At 40.5% G+C, this 17,216-nt stretch overlaps 1 protein-coding gene across 1 annotated transcript; it reads right to left on the reverse strand.

Moving 5' to 3' along the window:
• Positions 1-1,099: 1,099 nt before the first annotated feature.
• VCPKMT (valosin containing protein lysine methyltransferase) lies at positions 1,100-16,585 on the reverse strand. The gene is made up of 7 exons (XM_052647142.1): positions 16,320-16,585; positions 16,113-16,223; positions 15,870-15,942; positions 14,938-15,057; positions 13,858-13,962; positions 11,642-11,694; positions 1,100-1,161 (listed from the first exon to the last, which is right to left on the reverse strand). Exons 1-6 carry the CDS (start codon positions 16,583-16,585, stop codon positions 11,680-11,682), a joined length of 690 nt encoding a protein of 229 aa, XP_052503102.1. The 3' UTR covers positions 1,100-1,161; positions 11,642-11,679.
• Between the last annotated feature and the right edge of the window lie 631 nt (positions 16,586-17,216).

Raw genomic sequence — 17,216 nt, forward strand, 5'->3', positions numbered from 1 at the left:
CTTCCCTGGGCAGACCTGCTACCCTGGATTTTTTCAAGAACAAGGAAATAAGACCCTGCTGAGTTGAGGAGGCCTTTCATTTGACAGGTTGAGGAATCAAGGAAAACATATTTGCAAAACCAGTCCAATCACCTTTGCTCCCACAGTAAGAGTAAGAATAAGAAGATAATGACACATCAGTAACATGCTCAGCATGTCTTGGGCCCTGTCCTAGCGTGCTCACTCCTTTTAGGAGCCACCTCCTTTCCACAGCGAGCAACTCACAGCCCATGGGTGTCCCTAGCACCTGCCATAAGCCTGGCCCACTGAACACAAACCAAGAGAGATGGTGACTGTCTCTCTTCTGTGACAAGGAAGAGTGAAGGCACCTATTGATAAGATCTGGGCCAAGGTCAACTAGAGTCCAAAAAGAAGACAGACTGAGGAGACCAAGGGGAACTGAGCCACCGTCTGTTCCTCCTCCCTTCTGTGGACCTTTGGCTAAGGCCCCCTGCTCATTAGAGATGAAGCAGATACCCTCTGTTTCGTTTTGAATGGCACATACTTGGCTGGGAAGGGGAAGCATCATCCAGCCTTTTGTCGGATGTCAGCACCAAGCACAGTAACTCACATCTCCATCCAGCTTTCAAGCTGACACTGGGCTCTCCCATCCATTTTTCTGTTTGAGCATCCTAAGGACTCTGTGGGTGGGCAAAACAAATGTCACTATCACCACCACCATCCCCATCTGATTGAGAGACCTGCCAGAGGACTCACAGCCAGTCAGCAGAGGCAGGTCAGCCTTCACCCTCTGGCTCCAGTCAAGCCAGGAAATCTCCATCAAATGCTGCCGAGGCATATCTTTAATCAGGAGGCCAGGGTAACCTGAGGGGCATCAGCTAATCACAGTCAATACCTGGCACTGAGTGTTTGGAAAGATGATAGCTAGATGCCTGGGAAGTCACAGAGGAGTCCAGAGAGTTGTGGGAATTCTCTTGTGCTCGGAGAAGTATTTCTGGGGAGATTTGCTGGCTGGAGCTACTTTGTCCCCAGGGGAGGCTGAGGAGGCCAGAGTCCTGGGCTCTTAAGAGAAGCCCACTCTCCCTGTCAGGATCCTCATGGAAGGACAGCAAACAATGCCATTCTTTTTGTTGAAGGATAATGGTCAGTTTTCTAGGCTACCTGGCAAGTTGAGAGACACTGGTAAGAAAAATAAAGCCTCCAATCTTTTATCATTAATCACAACCCCATCCCCACCCCCCCACTCCAAAACACACACATTATCATACTCTGCTCTCTACTCACATTTCACAGGCCTGGGCACAGATCTTTATCTAAAGCAAGGCCAAGTGGCATCTTAGCTATTAGCTTGGGGCTTATGTTAGCCCTGATCACATTAAGCATGATCACATAAAGTAGAACTTACATCAAATCTGACAGTCTTGAGCCCATCCACACACAACACCAACATCTAATCTGGTTTCCTATTGTTTGGGAATGTAATTCTCCTACCACTGTAGTCAATCACCTGTCAACCATCAAAGCTGCCTTTAAAACTAACCCAGGCCTCTATTGTGAATGGTTGTCTTGTCTTTCATCAATCAGTCCTTGTGAAAGTCAGGGATCATTCTGGAAATTCATGGTTAGATTTTTTTTTCTTGACTTGGTTTCAAGATGCCATATAGTCATAACATAAGGCCCTCAGGTATCTCACACAAGAAATCACAATTACTTTTTAAAACTACCTTACCAATCTATTTGGAATAAAATGCTGCTGCTAAGTCACTTCAGTCGTGTCCGACTCTGTGCGACCCCATAGACGGCAGCCCACCAGGCTCCCGCGTCCCTGGGATTCTCCAGGCAAGAACACTGGAGTGGGTTGCCATTTCCTTCTCCAATGCGTGAAAGTAAAAAGTGAAAGCGAAGTTGCTCAGTCGTATCTGACTCTTCGCGACCCCATGGACTGCAGCCCACCAACATGATATGAATATAAATTCCAGTGAAAGTTTCAAATCTGGTGATATAAAAAAACACATTAGGTTCACTTCAATCTTTCCAAATACCTTGATATTCATGACAATTACATTTAAACTTCAGCAAAATATTTACTGCATGTAACATCTGTAACCCAAGGGTCAGCTTTGCCTCCGTTCCAAAGCCCTCCTCTGGCATATACTGGGAAGGGGAGGTTTTATTTTCCATCACTCTCGGTGGCCCCTGCAGTGCTGGGACCCTCTGGGGATCTCTCTTCCTCCCAGAATTTATACTCCTATCATGTTATTCCAAACAGATTGGTAAGGTAGTTTTTAAAACTTACTCTTCACTTTCTGCTACCACATGGAAGCTAGACCCAGGTGTCAGACTTTTTTGAAATAAAGTAAAAAAATGAAAACTTCACAATAAATGCAGGTTTTTTTCTGTAACCCAAGGAAGCTTTCCAACCTTTCTTAGCTGACACCCTCTATGTCTAGTCTTGCTCTCCAGATCTTGGACCTCACCTAATACCTGCTGTAATTCTCCCTCCACTTTTCACACTCAGCCCTACGCAGATCCACTTGCTCTCTGAAGCAATTCATTCTCTCAGTGCTAATAACAAGTCCATGATGGGGACAGTGAGAGGGAGGCTTGAATGTTTTCTGGATGCAAAGGTGATGGGTATGCTCTTTGGTAACACAGGAAAACCACTCCCACAATGGGTTTTTATTTCTTCACTTTTGCTGAGTAATTTTATCATGTTTACTTTTGTAGTTTGATAGGTTAAGATACTGATCACCTGCAGTATGATCAATAACTTGACACTATTCTAGGAAATCTATAAATCAATGGCTAAGATGATTAGGCTGGAATTATGCACAAAATAAAGACTTAAAAAGCAGATTACTTCTTGGGAAAAGTACTGGTTGGGAAAGATTGTAAGATAGGGGTAGAATGTGAAAGGCAGAAATGTTTGAAGGGTCTAGTTAGGACCTGCTCCATGGCAGGGAAGAGAAACCCAACCTCAAACCAGCAGAACAAAGTTAACTAGGTTATACAACTGGGAGTCTAGGCGGTAGAGCTGGCTTCAGAGGCTCAAACCAAATAATCAGGACAGTCTTCTGATTTCTCTCTCTGAATCTAGATTCTGCTTTTGTCTGTGTTGATTTTTCTTTGGGGGAAGCTGGAGTCTTATTTTTATCCTTAGTATTAGCTAACCTGGAAAAGAACAAGTGCCTCCTATCCCGGAGGGCTCTGTGGGGCTGGCATGGGTCATGTGATACCCATCCTTTAACTGTGGGGGTGGGGGGAGAAGTGAGGCTGTTTGGCTGGGCTTGGTCATGGGGCAGGCAGAGGGTCAGTTCTTAAGAGATTTGGTCTTCACCGGTCAGCTGGGAGAAGGCTGATGGAAAAGATCACGAGCGAAGACAGAAGCCATGAGGCACACTGTGTACACATCCAAGAGAAGTCCATTTTGAGAGGATAGCAAGAAGGAAGCAAAACGACATACACCAAAGAGGGGACTGAATACCTCATGTGGGACTTTCTATTTTGGGGAGGTTTTTCAGTAGGCTGCTGAACAGTCTGGGACTCCCTGTCAGGGGAGTACACTGGCACCACTATTTGCACAGGTGTGTGTGGAGAGATGCTACAAGTGGGAGACATCACAGGGGCATGATTAGCCAGTGAGGCCTGGCCTCAGGTGACGGCAGGAACAGGAGGAAGATGGGACACACTGAAGGCAGCTGAAGAGGTGACGCCAGGGCTCAGGGGAAGGGTCAGGGTCAGGGGGCAGAGAGGGGGAATCTACAGTCGGCTTGTGGGTGGGAACAAGAGAACGGCAAGGTCTCCCCTGTGACTTCTTACTCCCTTCTTGTGATGAAGGTGGAGCCTAAAGAGAAAGTGAAGAAGTCAGGGTGGAAGTAAATGACAGACAGGCTGCTACACTGGGAATCCCACCTTTTTGACAATAAAGGCTTGTTTTTTTTTTGGACCAAGCTTTGTTGCTTCCATGGGATAACTTCTCTCCAGTTTGCAAGAATTTATGAGTCTGAACCCTCAGAACAGGTAACTGAGGCTTATGCTGGAGAGATGCCTCTTCCCTATCCTTGTCCACATATATTATCTAGTCTAACCATCACCACTGTGCTATCAGGTAGATGTCACTCTCACTTTACAGAGACGGACACTAACATTCAGAGAATTTAACTCGCCCAAGGACACACAGCTAGATTAGATGGTAGTCAAGTGAGCCATTTTCTCCTTAGGAGAACAGAATGTATAAGCTTGGGCACATAAAAGGACGGTGAGTGGATTCAGAACAGACCTAGGGTTGTCTTTGGAGCTAATTTGGACTTTCATTCCTTTTGGCCACACTGAACCTCCACTCCTCTCTTACTTGGAATCTCAGGTTAACAACCAGACACTTATTTCAGACAGAAAATAACAGACTGAATGTGGGTGTCAGAAATATGCTAGAGAGTGAAAAGAGAGTTCTGGAAGACAGAATTTTTTTAAAAAATCCTTGTGACAAGATTTAGAAAGACAATAGCTATTTTAAAAGTACACTGTACCTACATTCATAAATGTCACCGAAACCCAAAGGCATTCTCTGGTTAAACATTTATTATTTGTGGGAGTGTGAAACTTGTTTTTCCTGTTAGTTTCAAGAAGCCAGGTGTATGTTCAAATGTCCATTATATGCCATGAGATTATTCTTTACACTCATTTGGAATGAAAATATCAAGCTTCTCATTTTAGCTTTGGATAAAACATGCTATTTATATTTGTTGTACCCCAATATGCAGCTGTACTGTGCTCGCATACAAGCCAGTTTTCAGGACACATTCCTAAAAGAACAAGGTCAAGTAATGAATGGAGATACATGGGATTGTTTGTACTATATACAATGATTTATCAAAGCACTGATGAGCCAACAATGAATCTGGACCTCAGACTGTTAAATGCTTGGACTTCAATAGATTAACAACTTAGAATAAAAGTTAAGTTTAAAAAAATTACTCAGGAGTGTTTAAAAGCACTGACCTGTCAAGGGTTTTAACAGACTGCCAGTGATGATTCATGAGAGCTAACGACATGAAGGAAATCTGTTAAGTACTCAACATTTAAGCCCATAAGGATGGCATCTTAGAACAGCTCTTTCAAAAGCCTTAACTTTGTTTTGCAAAGAAGAAACATCATTGTTTCTAACCTTGTGAATAGTAAAAAGTGTGAATTTACCCTTCATCAAAGTAAGTTAGTGTGTCATAGCTAATAGACGTTTCTAAAAATTAAGACCAGCTATCTAGTATTCATAAGAATCTTTTCCATCAACTGCAAACAAAAAAGGCTTGCAAGTTTAACATAATGCAGTTAAGCACTTGTGTTATTTTACACTGGCTGATGGAGAAGTAGATATAGTTCACGGTTCTGGCTCTCACTCTTGTCTGCTGGTACAGACAGAATCAGCCTGAAGTTAAATGAAGCTCCTGATTCTCATCATATATACTGATCACAGGGTAAAAGATGGTTTACCCAGGAGGCAAGAGCTACAGAGTATTTATAGTCACTTTGTTCTTTTAGAATGAACACATCTAAACTCTGATAGTAATTATGCAGATACATCAAGCCCCAGACTTCAGAAAAATGACCTGGTGCCACTTATCTGGTCTCAGTTTAACATAGAGAACCACACAGGTAAGCTTCAGGATGGTGGGATCCTGGAGCTTCAGCCAACAAGCCCAAGCTCTGGTATTTGAAAATGAGGATATCCTCTGTTTTTCTGGCCTCTTAATGCTCATGGCACTTAGCTTTAGAACTGTAAAAATGAACAGCAAACAAAGGTTTCTTTTCACCACATTTTCTTCTTCTAAAATTGCTTACCTGTTCAACTTACTGTGGAACATTGTTCCCAGACTCCTCCCACCCAGAAGCCATTCCCACTGTGATGGGGTAGTGATTTTCACGAGCCCAATACTCTCAAAAAGATGCCCAGATTTCACACCGCAACAGACTTGCATTATTACATTTCCCCAGGACCCTCACGTAAAGTAATTCCAAGCCTGCTATAACCACAACATTTATCGAAGGCTTACTGTATGCTGAGTATTTTATGTGTTAAACAGAATTAATCCCTATGTCAAACTATGAGGCAATCCATCATGGTTTTACCTCATATAGGAGGAAACTGAGGCACACAGAGTCATACAGCAAAGTAAATGAAGAACTGAGGTTTAAATCCAGGTAATCTGGCTTCAAGGCTTGTGGGCTAATAGTTTTCAGGATGGTCATGAGAAAACAATCATCATAGAGATAACCTGTTCTAACATAGTTCTTTGAAAACTATTTGCTATTAATAATGAATTACATAAGATGTATCTCACGATTGATATGACCTGAAATACGTAACAGCTTTCACCTAACTGGTGAAAATGATTTCAGAATTTGTTTTCCTACTCCAAATCATTTAAAGCGAAAACTTAGTTTCCCATTACTTGATTAATTTTCAGTAAAATTTTGTTGCCACAAACTTTTTCTAATTCAAATAAGGCTTAAGATCTTTATGTTATAAAAACTGAATATTGTATTTTTAAATGTTTATTATCACTGAATCAAAAATTTCAAATCCTGATGTTCCCTGAGGAAAAACTAAAACCGAAAGTCAAACAGGCAGCCTAAGCTTACAGAACTGTGATACAACCAAAGACAGAGCTTTAGTCTTTTGATGTAAAAGCTACTTATTACTCTAGTGAAGAAGGCATACTAGTTTGAAAACTAATTAAAATTAATTAGAAGCTTCAAGTACCTCAAATGTAAAATCATGCATTATATAAAAAGTACTTTCAAGGTGAATTTCATTTTTAGAACTTGAACTAATTTAGCCTTTGAAATATCTCTTATAGAAAATACCAACAGTAGAGAAATGATTTATGAATTGCAATTTATGTGCTATATGAACAACATTCAAAAATTCAAAAGGCATATCAAAATGCAATAAACAGAAAATAAATACAGATTTACAAGAAAAACAAACCCTATTTTACCTACTCTACTGTTATGCTCTGGATGCTTACACCACTCCCCTCCCCACCCATTCATAGACTGAAATCTATTCCTCCAGTGTGATGGTATTTGGAGGTGGGGCATTTGGGAGGTGAGCAGGTCATGAGGGTGAAGCTCTCTATAAATGGGATTTGTGCCCAGTAAAAGAGATCCCAGGGAGTGCCTTGCCCCTTCTGCCCTGTGAGGACAGCTGCCTATGGACATCTTGATCTTGGACTGCCCAGATTCCCAGAACTGTGAGATATAAATTTCTGTCATTTGTAAGTTACCTAGGCTACGGTATTTTGTGATACCAACCCAAACGAACTAAGACAACCACATTATACTCTGAAAGCAACTCATAACAGGTAGGTTTATTCTTTAAAATCTAATGTACTTCACTTTCAAAATGCAAGTGTGAATCCATTTAAAACATTCTATTTTAACAATTCCTGTCTGTAAACTGTAAAGACCAAGTCAAGCAATGCCATCTACAGGGAACCTTAGGAACAACAGTCATATTTCTATGATCCACATTTTTTTTTTTATGTTTTATTTATTTATTGGACATGCAGCATGTGGGATCTTAGTTCCCTAACCAGGGACTGAACCCATACCCCCTCCATTGGAAGCTCAGAGTCTTAACCACTAGACCACCAGGGAAGTCCCCCACACTTTTCTTTGGGGCCTTCCCTGGTGGCTCAGACAGTAAAGAATTTGCCTGCAATGCGGGAGACCTGGGTTTGATCCTGGGGTCGGGAAGATCCCCTGGAGGAGGAAATGGCAACCCACTCCAGTATTCTTGCCTAGAGAATCCCATGGATGAGAGCCTGGGGGCTACAGTCCACGGGGTCACAAAGAGTCAGACACAACTGAGCGACCAACACTTTCACACTTTCCTTTAAATAAACACAGTTGTCTGTACTCTGAATTGACATCATTTAACAAGGAAACTAGCCACACTGTGTAAAAAGTCCCACTAAAATTCATTCTGGATTGTTAATACTTCCTAATAATCAAACTTTACTTCCAAATTCACCAAACATGACCCATGGACCCTAGGTTATGAACTGTAGCAGGTTAAGATTTAAAACTATGTAACCTTAAAGACCTTGATAGTTATAGTCTTATACAGGGAGGAAACAAGTCATTGGAGGCTACACCTGTAATAATTTTCTTTTCCTAGCTCTTGAATCCTCCCCCCTTCTTTTTTTTTGGGTGGCTACCCTGTGCTGCATGTGAGATCTTAAGTTCCCCTGCAGTAGAAGTGGAGTCTTAACCACTGGACCTTTAGGGAAGTCCCCTTTATTCTTGAGGCGTATCACCTTTACCTTCTTGGCCAAGCTTTCTAAATTTTCACGTATTTAGTTCCTAAAACTCAGCCCTGTTTATTTTAAAACATCCTATTTCATAGAAAAGTCCACATCAGATTCAAAGCTCTTTCCTCCCTTTACAGTATTGATCTAATCATGGTTTGTTTTCATGTATCTCTTTCCTTTTCCTCGAACTCTTCTTGGGAAGTAGCTGCTAGAAGAGGCTTCTTCATTGCAGTAATTCTCAATCTAGGCACTTTAACAAATTATACTCTGGTTTAATTGGACTGGGATGGAGACTAAACACAGTTTTTGTTTGCTTTTAATCTTCCAAGTACAGCTAGTCTGAGAAGCACTGCCTTACTGGGTGGCTGGGTGGGGTGTGTGGCTCTCTAACTGGCTATAGCTGCACTGTGGTAAGTGGCTTATAGGTTTCATTGTGCACAGTGGCAAGCCCCACTTGGGCTAATTCCTGAGCAGTTCCTCCTGGCCCTGGCAGTCCCTTGAGATTTGAGCGTTGTCTATATTCTGTCTAACTCCCAGCTAATGGCATCACACCTCACTCGTCTGCTGCACCTGCCTTTTAACCACCCCATGTTGCTGCAGAAGTCCTAATGCCTTCAGCTCACGTATCAACTCTCAACTGCCTGAGATCCATCTTTAACGCCTCTCTGCCTGACAGTCCAAAACTGCCATGCTCTGAAACATGCTCTGCCATGCTCTTGAACAGATGTATTCATCTGCAGGATAAAGACAAATCCAACCAGGTGGGAAAATGCTAGTCTAACCTTCTTGGAGGCATCCTGGATCTTGAATTTCTCCCCAGGTCTCCCTCCTGTGGCTTCTGAGTACAGATATGCTCTGTTCCCTCTCTCATGAGAGCTCAAAGGACTAAATCCCTTTCCTCAATATTGCACTTCCTCCAAAGGAAGGCCTCTCCCAGGTCTCCACAGCTGTGTGTGGATGGTAGTTAGTGACAGAGCTTGCTACATGACCTGGCAACCCTCAGGAAGCCCGACAGTGCTTACTAATCACTATGGTTCTCTGATCTTAGAACATGGGGATTGGTACCTTTTAAACTCTGCTTTGGCCTTATTCCAGAATAAGAAAAACAATCTCACTTAACTTTCTGTTACAAAGTACTTAATCCTGTTGTCAGTACCTTGTATCAGTTCCCCAGAAACAGATGGTAATGAATGTATGACGGTGGTTTAGTCTCTAAGTCAAGTCTGACTCTTGTGACCCCATGGACTGTAATCCGCCAGGCTCCTCTGTCCATGGGATTTTCTAGGTAAGAATACTGGAGTGGGTTGCCATTTCCTTGACTTATTAAGGCGGTAAGAAAGGAGTGGACATGGAAGAAGAAGAAGCACACACAAGCAAGGGGGTGATTCTGGCAAAGCTGCCAAGAGGCTGATCTCAATCCAACCCCTCCAGGAAGTTTTGGTGTAAGGTCCCCTGTCGGAAGTAAAGGAGCTGGGCTTTCATTACAGGAACATCAAGGAGGACTTCAGCTGAACACCCACAGCTACTGTATTTTAGAAGTACAGTCTTAAGGGGAGGAGGGTGAAAGGGACCTAAGGAATTGGAGTGGACTACTAGGGCTGGTCATTGTTAATAAACGCATTTCTACAAGTTTTATAATGTTACGAAACAAGCCAGAAAGTGATCATTTGTTCTAAGACTTCACTAATAAAATACCTGGTTATTATCTGTAACTAGAAAAATATCATACACTTAGGTTACACTAGCTGCTTAGTAAGCTGATTAATGAAATGCTAAGAGCAGTTTCAGAGAAGGCAATGGCACCCTACTCCAGTACTCTTGCATGGAAAATCCCATGGACGGAGGAGCCTGGTGGGCTGCAGTCCATGGGTTCGTGAAGAGGTGGACATGACTGAGTGACTTCACTTTCACTTTTCACTTTCATGCATTGGAGAAGAAAATGGCAACCCACTCCAGTGTTCTTGCCTGGAGAATCCCAGGGACAGGGGAGCCTGGTGGGCTGCTGTCTATGGGGTCGCACAGAGTCGGACACAACTGAAGCGACTTAGCAGCAGTAGCAGCAGCAAGGGCAGTTTGGGGAAAAAAACAAACAGCAGAACAAAAGTTAAAGACTGAAGAAAGCCTGAAGGAAAAAAAAAATTTCTCTTGATGTTAATCTTTAATTTATCTAGGGCTGCTTTTGCTCTTTCTGGAAAGCAGTCACCTGCTTTAAATGTTTATTTTCTCTAAAGCTATTTCTGAAACATTCGCAAAGTCACAGGATCTCAAAAACAACGTTTATTTTAACACATAAAACGTGCTACCTAGCACCAATGCCTGTTAAGTACCAGCATTCCATCTGGTTACTATTACGCTTTGGAACCAGTGCGACTGGGAAGTCCTGACAGATCAGTCTGCGAGCAGATGATGATCATAACATAAAACAGAGGCCACACAGAAAAAAATCATTTGGTAAATGTACACAGAACTACACTTGCAGTTATTTAAACAGCTTTCTGTTTCATATAAACAAGTTATCACCAGTGATTTAGCCACATTTTCCTCGAAGCTACACGTGAGGAAACGTGCACAAGCCACATAAATGCACGAGCCTGAAGCTGGGCCTTTTATTCTCACTCCATTCTCAAATAAAAAATTTTTACAGATATCTTTCCCTCCCTTGCACTCTGACTTCTGACTTTCATCTTTATTAACCGACCACAGTATAATTTATTATGTAATTCACAGGGTTAAATTATACTATAATCAGTACGATGAAGGAAAAGCACAGAACTTTGGTCACAAAATAGTCTTTTCGTTTTTTTTTCCACCCCCCAAGTAAGAGAACACAAATATTAAAGTTGTCTGAAAACAATGAAGTAGAAGATACTTACAATAAAACCCACTGTATAAATGTTCAAACCCTCTCTTAAATTTATCTTGATGACAAATTAAACTTTACTGATTTGAATTTAAACATTATTAAAGAGTAACTGATACCTCTCTTTAGAAACTGGATCAACTTACCTCTATTTTCCTGAAAACACGCCAAGCCAACCATGCTACTTCATTATTTTTGGCAGACTTTAGGCTAACCTCAGTACCTATTTTTATTGGAGGAGTGACTGACACAATGTTTCTTTTAAGCAGAACTTGATGTGGAGCTAAAAGTAAACTAAGTTGGATTTCAGGCCCATTGGCAGGTAGGCAGTCAGTCAAGTCATTTTTCATATTGCAGGCAGCCGGTGGTGGTTGTCTATAGATCGGATCCCTAAAGACATGCTGAAAAAATCTGTGAACACAATCTTCCCATGCTGTATTCACATGCTTCATTCATGTTATTAGCTTACCCATGTTGTTAGAGGCTTGGGTAAGATGACTAAAGATTTCACGATGGGAATTTCTATAAGAAAAAAACAGAAACCTTAAAAGACTGATTTCTTATTATATATTAAATATTTACTGGGCATTTAATACTAGGTATTATGCCTGCTGACAGCTAAATGCAATTCAAATGAATAGCTATATATAATGCTTTGCTTGGAGATGGTCTTTGTTAATGGCTAAAGTACAAGCAACCAAAGAAAGAACAGATATACTAGACATCATCAAAATTAAAAACCTCTGTGTTTCAAACGACATACTATCAAGAAAAGAAAAGGACAACCCACAGATTGGGAAGAAAATATCTGGAAGTCATAAATCTCGTATGAGTCTGGTATCCAGGATATATAAAGAATGTTTACAACTCAACAGTGAAGACAACTCAATTTTAAAATAAGCAAAAGATTTCTACAAACATGTAAAAAGGCCAATAAATACACAAAAAAGATACTCAACATCATTAGTCATTAGGGAAATAAACACCACAATGCGATTACCACTTCATACCTACTGAGATGACTACAATAAAAAAGACTAACAACAATAAATGTTAAGGAGGATATGGAGAAACTGGAAAATGCAGATAGTGCTGGTGAGAAAGGAAAATAGTATATGAGCTTTGGAATAGTTTGGCAAGTCCTCAAAAAGCTCAACATAGAGTTCCTGTGTGCCTTAGCAATTCCACTATGGGTATACACACCCTCAAGAGATTAGGAAACATGCCACACAATAGTTTCACATGAATATTCACAACAGGTTTATTCAGTAGAGCCCAAAGTGGAAGAAACGCTCATCAACTGATGAATGCATGGATAAGGTGTGGTATATCCATACAAAGGACTACTATTCAAGTGTAAAAAGAAGTGAAGTGCTGATGCAAGTTACAACATGGATGCACCCTTGAAAACACTGCTGAATGAAAGAAGCCAGATGTAAGAAGCACACATCATGTGTGATTCCATCTGTATGGAATGTTCAGAATAGGCAAATCCACAGAGATACAGACTGGTGGTTGCTAGGGGTTGGGGAAGGCAGGATAAAGGTGTAACTGCTAAAAGGTAAGGGGTTCCTTTTTGGGGTAATGAAAATGTTTAAAATTAAAACGTGGTGATGGTCCTCCAATTAGGTAAATATACTAAAAATGGCTTAAGTGTAAACTTTATTATATATAAATTATATCAAGTTAAAACAACAAATGACTCTCTGCCCACCCCCCACCCCTCAAAAAAAGCCTTTATATTTAGGAAACACAAAATTTTTAAGCCTTAAAAAAAACCCAAAAACCTACTTTTAAAACTATACAACAGCTTTGGCTAAAACTGGATCCTTTAAGGCATAAAATATTTTTAATTCATTGTTTTATCTCTAGAACCATGCCATATAATAATTGATCTGAATTACTAATCCCACTGCTCTTCTTTCTTTGTATTCAAACACCTACTCCTGATTTCAAAAAATGCACATTATCTGCTTTTGGCTAGAATGCACATAAATCAAAAAACTTCACCACAAATCCAAAGGAAAGATAATAGAAACAAATGGAACTAAATCAAGTTTAGCACCCTCAATTCATAAAAGTGATCTTGTTCTTGCCTTATACCAGTCACATACACACAAAGTGCTGGGGTGCACAGGTAGATGGGACACAATTCTTCCCTTCTACACATTCAAATACGAGGCACTGTATAAAATGTACTGATGGTTAAAGGAAGCAATCTAAAAGGGGAACATAAAAATTCTATTTAATTGAGTGCATTTTTCTTTATTGGACAGACCAATAAATAAAAACATATAACTATGTTATAGTTGGACTAGTAAAAAAAAAAAAAAAACTTGAATGGTTGGAGAGAGTTCACAAAGGTCAGAACTGGCATTTAAAAATCTCTAAGAGATAACAGAAATTTATAAATAGCTAAGTTACTTGTCTGAGGTAATGCCCAATTATAAAGCTATATAATTAACAGCTAGAAATGACCTTTACAAAAAAGTCTGCCTTTTAGAGAAAACACCTGAGGCCCAGTAAGTTAGGCAATCTTAACACTGAGCATTAGCGCCCTAGTCCTGTTAATCATTATAGCCATTTCCCCACATGAAAATTAATATCTACATCATACTCAAGCTCAGAGACAGTGTCCAGCTAGTGAAATCACTTCAGAGGATGATAAGGCAAACATGTATTTACCGATTTTTTCTTTCTGATGTATAAAATGTGAATATCTTCACTTCGATATTCTTCATCATGTTTTTCCAAAGGAATTTTTTCAAAGTCAAAGTCTAGTTGAAGGAGCTATCAATTTAAAAAAGATGCAATTCAAATTCAATAATATGAACTATTCATTGCTGACAGAAATCAGAATGGTGGCTACCTTTGGAATACTGACTGGGAGAGGTATGTGAAAAGTTGAGCTAAGCACTTGATATATATGCATTTGATATGTGTTAACTCAACTGAAAACTGACTAATGATATCAAATTTTCAAGTATACATTATTTCAAAAGTTCATTAAAGTTCTTCACTGTTAAGAAAAACATAAAAGTAAAAAACCATTTCACCATATATCTGAGGCAGAGTCATGAAGAGTCACTTTACCCAAAGTAACCCTTTCAGAAGATAAAACTGAAGAGCCATAAAGATGTTTCCTTAAGAGGAACCACTTGTAATATGATGGATCTTTACCCATAAGAAGCATTTGGGTGACCACTGGAGGAAGATGGGTGAAAGACAAATGGGATTCTAAGTACTACTTCTGCAGCTTCCTGTGGGTCACTAATTCTTGCAAAAGGAAAAAAAAAAGAAAAAGAAAAACAACTTCAAAATAGGTACGAGACATTGGCCAAAGCTACCATAAAAATACAGTGGAAAATATGGAAATGAAAACATATCACATATCATGTTTCTATGATGTATTCTCCAAAAAATATATACATCATTAATATGTTCCTAAAAGCCAGCAACTTGTCTGATAAACACTGAAAACTTTCTTAGGAAAGACAAGGGTGTCACATTATTATTTTACATGGCTTTACAAATACTAGAACAACAAGTCAGAAAAGAAAAATAAAGCATCAGAATGGGGGTACTGGGGCAGGGGAGGCTGGAGGCAGTTGTTAGAATGGTGCGCTCTAAAGAATTCTCTCCTTGAGTTCATTCAAGCAGAATGTTTTCCCTACTCAAAATTACCACAATATACTGGAACACAAAGTCACACATAGCCTCTCTGAAGGGTAATCCCTACAAAGGTAGATCTAATAGAGTACTCACCTCAAAATACTTTTTCTCGATTTCTGGATTTTTTCCCATTGTTCGCTGTTCATAACAACATATAATACAAGTCTCAGACCCACTGAGATCTTTAAGGGTTTTCAACAGTGGCTCCAAAGACTGTTCAAAAAGGAATATGATTTTTGTTAATGACTTTTAAAAACACATCTGTTTACTATAAAAGGGGGTAGGGGAGGCAGAGGAGATAATTATAACTCCCTTACAATTCACACGTCTTTGAATCAATCCAACCCAGTAAACACGGTTACAGCTCTGTAACCAATGATTGGTAAACTCTTAACTAATCAACCATTGTACTGATTTCAGCTTCCAGAGGATGGATTCAAGTGATTGCATTTTGGAGTACCCATGGGTAAAAATGGAATTGACAGCATTCTTAAAGCTTACTCTAACAGGATTTAATCAATCAACAATTTACTTACAAAAGAAGGTTCAACTTCAACTTGAACATAAGTTGGTTCAATGTTCATTATTGTGAAAAAATGATTGATGCTTAAAACACTATACAAACTGATATTCTAAAAGAAAAGAAATTCTATAAATATAATAAATGTTGCTCCGAAACAATCAATCCTTTAGGATGCAACTTACAGCTAACTTAAAAAAAAGAAAAAGAAAAAGAAATCTTAGCCTTTTACAGGAGATCCAGAAGAAAAATCCTTTAAAAATTTTACGGAAGCCTCTCCTAAAATGCACATAACACTTTTCTCAATAAGCTTCAGGGACCTCTATGTTAATCATGAGCACATATACGTACTTCCTGGTGACCTTTATTTTCTCTTTGTTCATCAACTATGGAACATATATCCTGCATTCAGAGATGTTAAAATGCTAAGTAATGCGTGCTCCAGAATCTTCGAAATACAGTATAAGTCTTCTAAAGGAAGAGACTCCACTCATCAAATACTCACCTCTTCGTAGTATATGCAGTCAGCCATCAGTATATAGTCTGGCGGAGAAGGAAAGTCTTCTAATTCTTCCCCCCTTAAAAACGTCAACCACATATTTTAAACTGTTGCTTTGCTAATTTAAAATAGTCTTGTTTTATAAAAAGACCCAGAAATCTCCACTCGTATTAATCATGCTTTCAGTGAAACGCAATTTAAAGCCAACTACAAATTGTTATCTTAAAACAAGCTGAAAGCCATACAAACCATTTCAGTACCTTGGCTTGAACAGAACCAGTGACAAGATGCTTGTTCATATTAATATTCATCTTCAGCAAGTCTTGCAATTCCTCAAGATCGGTGACTATGACATCTGCCCTATAAAATAACGTTGATTTAGGTGTAGGCACAAGAGTGGGAAGCCAGTAATCGGGGTTCCCGAACAAAGCGGCGTACCCTCCCGCCAGGTCTTACCCGAGGGTAGCGGCCATGAGCCCCACAGCCCCGGTGCCTGAGCCCAGCTCTAGCACTGACCGCCGGCTCAGCGCGTGGGCCCCATCGCCGGAAAATCCGGGCGTTTCCAGGTATTTAGAAAGGACAATGGCGGCGTCCCAAACAACGCAGCCCACGCCACCGGAGCCATACTGCTGCAGTCTTAACACCGTGCCATCTCGCTTCTCCAAAACTCGCACAAAGTTCCGCAGCGGATCCTCCCCAGAGGACTCCAAAGAAGCCGCCATCGCTGCCCGGCAACAAGATGCGTCGCACGCAGCGACGTCACATTCACGCGCACTATTCCGGGCCCCGCCTTGCCAAGGCCCCGGCGCATCCCGGTGGCGGAGTTGGGGCTACGGCGCGTGCGCGAAGGCACAAAGCCCGGAAGGCCGCATTCTTCCAACGGTGGGCCGAGGCACCCCTACGCGCGAGACCGTCTCATTCTCCCCTAAATTACAAGTGTGGCTTAACGAACGGGCAGTTTAAATCACTTTTCCAGACAACGCCAACCTGAGCGTTTTCACCTGACTGGAGACTGATTCACAGTCTTTTTTTTTTTTAATTACTGGCTTTAAATCAAGGCAGCTTCCAAGATACTACCAAGGGTGGCTATAGTTTGCTCATCTCGAGTTCCTAATAGGCTCCTAAATTTTCATCTAAATGCATAAAACGGTTGCAGGAAGCTTGTGATTGCGTTCAACAGTGAAGACAGTTTCCCCTCTTCCCTCTAAAGTTTACATCACTTAAATTCTTTGGGATTATGGAATTTAAATTGCACGAAATAACTGAAAATAATGTGTGTATATGTATTACTTGTACAGAACTCGACAGTCTTACCCCCTTGTTCCTTATAATGAAAACACATTTTAAAAGTCT

The sequence above is a fragment of the Budorcas taxicolor genome, chromosome 10 (genome assembly GCF_023091745.1).
Source record: "Budorcas taxicolor isolate Tak-1 chromosome 10, Takin1.1, whole genome shotgun sequence".
Taxonomy (NCBI): Eukaryota; Metazoa; Chordata; class Mammalia; order Artiodactyla; family Bovidae; genus Budorcas; species Budorcas taxicolor.